At 37.3% G+C, this 2,500-nt stretch overlaps 1 protein-coding gene across 2 annotated transcripts in view; it reads right to left on the bottom strand.

The window, feature by feature from the left end:
• Nucleotides 1–2,031, bottom strand: part of LOC138864743 (uncharacterized) — a 3,857-nt gene extending 1,826 nt beyond the window's left edge. The window contains exons 1-2 of one of the 2 annotated variants that reach the window (XM_070133154.1): nt 1,810–2,031; nt 1–365 (exon numbers count right to left, since the gene is read on the bottom strand). The exon at nt 1–365 is cut by the window's left edge and continues 75 nt beyond it. In XM_070133154.1, the coding sequence (XP_069989255.1) occupies nt 1–361 (361 nt within the window). In that variant the 5' untranslated portion in view covers nt 362–365; nt 1,810–2,031. Of the gene's footprint in view, nt 366–1,645 lie in introns of both variants that reach the window. The other variant, XM_070133153.1, reaches the window with a different exon arrangement.
• Between the last annotated feature and the right edge of the window lie 469 nt (nt 2,032–2,500).

Raw genomic sequence — 2,500 nt, forward strand, 5'->3', positions numbered from 1 at the left:
TCGAAGCAGGGGCGGATGTGACTATGCGGGCTGTGTGGGCGGGAGATGCGTCGTGGGCGGGAGGTACATCGTGGGCGGTAGAGGCATGACCATGGATTGGTGGTGTGCCGGCGTGGGTGGTTGGTTTAACCCCGTGGGCGGCATACGTTTCGTCGTGGGCGGGAGTGACATCATGGGCGGCAGTGAAATCGTCATGGGCGGCAGTGACGTCATCGCGGGCGGCACCCTCGACGCTACGATGCAACAAGAAGTCCTGAGCAGTCGAGACGGTCAGATGGGCGTCAAGAAGACCCGGCGCGCTGTGGGCGTGAGACTCTCCCGTTGTGGGCGCCGACGAAGCCGAGACCACCAGCGCTGACATCACACTGTGCCACGAAAGGAGAAGATGGTGAATTATGATGAAAATGGTGAAAGGGAAAGGAAGAGGAGGAAAGACAATTATGATGATGGTGGTAGAAGAAAGTGGTTGATAAATGGAATAAAGATAATGCTAAAGGTGGTGATGTCGACCAAGAAAATAATCATGAAAATGAAAGGGCTAAGGATCTTAAAGAAAAATGATGGTGATGAAGTTGATAAGGGCGATTTTGCCATGCCTTTGCCAAATAAAAAAGAACTGTAATGCAGTAAGACAACATGAGAAATATTAGAAAAATAGTAAAAGATCTAAACAAAAATATAATGATGATGATGATGATGACGATGATGATGATGATGATGATGATGATGATGATGATGATGATGATGATGATGATGATGATGATGATGATGATGATGATGACGATGACGACGACGATGGTGGTGATAAAATTATGAAAAATAAGTCATATGCTAAATGATGCTATAATTTCTAAACAAAATTTTAAGAAACTTGAGGTTTGCCTTCATATCTGAAGCCTTTCGTGTTTCTAAAAGTTTACCTGTAGAGGACTGAGAGAGAGAGAGAGAGAGAGAGAGAGAGAGAGAGAGAGAGAGAGAGAGAGAGAGAGAGAGAGGGTGAGAGAGAGAGAGAGAGAGAGAGAGAGAGAGAGAGAGAGAGGAAGAAGGAATCTGAGAGACAGAGAGAGGGATAGTGTGAAGTAAGAAATGACTTTGACATTATTTCCCCCCCTCTCTTTCTTTACTTTTCCTAATTATGTAAGGTTCTCAAGACTTCCAAAATGTTGGTTATGCTTGTTTGACAACAACCAACTTTTAACATGATATGAATAATAAAAACCAGAGTAACAATACTATTGGTAACAAAAAATAATAATGATAATAACATACAGAGATAATTACTATAATCAATATTCTTTTGGTCTGTTATCAATATCATTATCTTTATTATTGTTATTATCATTATTAGTTTTGGCAATAGGCTAGTATCACTATAATTATTAGTATCATTATCAATAGAGAAACAACTAAACTACATCTATATCTGTCATTATACGTATTGTTAATATTATCTCTATCATTCATCGTTTTGTCCTGTCGTTTCAATCATTAGTTTTGTTTCATTTCCACATTCTTACAAAATGAAGGAGAAAGCGAGAACATAGGAATATGGCATAAGGATAAGAATAGAGAAATGCTTAAATAAGCAAAGTAATGAACGAAATGAAATGGCATTCAAAGAGGAAAATAAAAAAAAGTAACTTACCACAGAACACGTAGAAAGGCACTCATCTTGAGAAGGACGCCGCCACAGTAAAATAGAAATGTCAGTTTGTCCTTTTTCGCGGACAAAGAAGGATTAAAATGAAAGGAAAATATAACGTCTGACGGTCTCTTAGAAACCACAAGATCAAACTGAATGATGCTCACTTTTTTTCTCTTCCTCTTCAACTTTTTCTTCTTGTTTGTCCTCCAAAAAACACTTATTCTACTCTAGTTCCTCCCTTTCGTCAAGAGAGACAGAGACAGAGAGAAATACGCTCTACAATACACCTTCAAGAACGGAAAATATACAACACAAAAAACCTCAAAGAACCACAACAGAGCTCTCGAAAATAGAGATGTTTATGCTTTGACGTTCGGACCTGTTATGAGGTCTCCCGGCCACGCGCTCTTTATATATACGCGCTGCCCCTACCACGTGACATGTTTTCTGTGCGTTATAACGTTGCGTCGCTGCAGGTGTGTACAGTGTACAACTATTTCATTTACTATAATTATTGTTGTTGTTTTCCATTTATTGCTGTTGGTGTTATTATTATCATCGTTAGTATTATTGTTGTTATTGCTATGATTGTTATCGTTGTTGTTATCGTTATTATTATCATTGTTATTGTTATTATCATTCTTGTTATCAAAGTTATTGTTATTATCATTATTGTTATCAAAGTTATTATCATCACTATCATTGTTATTGATTTATTATCATCACTATTATTATTATCATTATTAATATTGTTATTATCATTATTACATTTATTACTATTATCATCAATATCATATATTTTTTTGTTGATATTGTCATTATCATTAGCCTTGTTATTACTGTTATTGCTATTAC

The sequence above is a fragment of the Penaeus vannamei genome, chromosome 18 (assembly GCF_042767895.1).
Source record: "Penaeus vannamei isolate JL-2024 chromosome 18, ASM4276789v1, whole genome shotgun sequence".
NCBI classification, from domain to species: domain Eukaryota; kingdom Metazoa; phylum Arthropoda; class Malacostraca; order Decapoda; family Penaeidae; genus Penaeus; species Penaeus vannamei.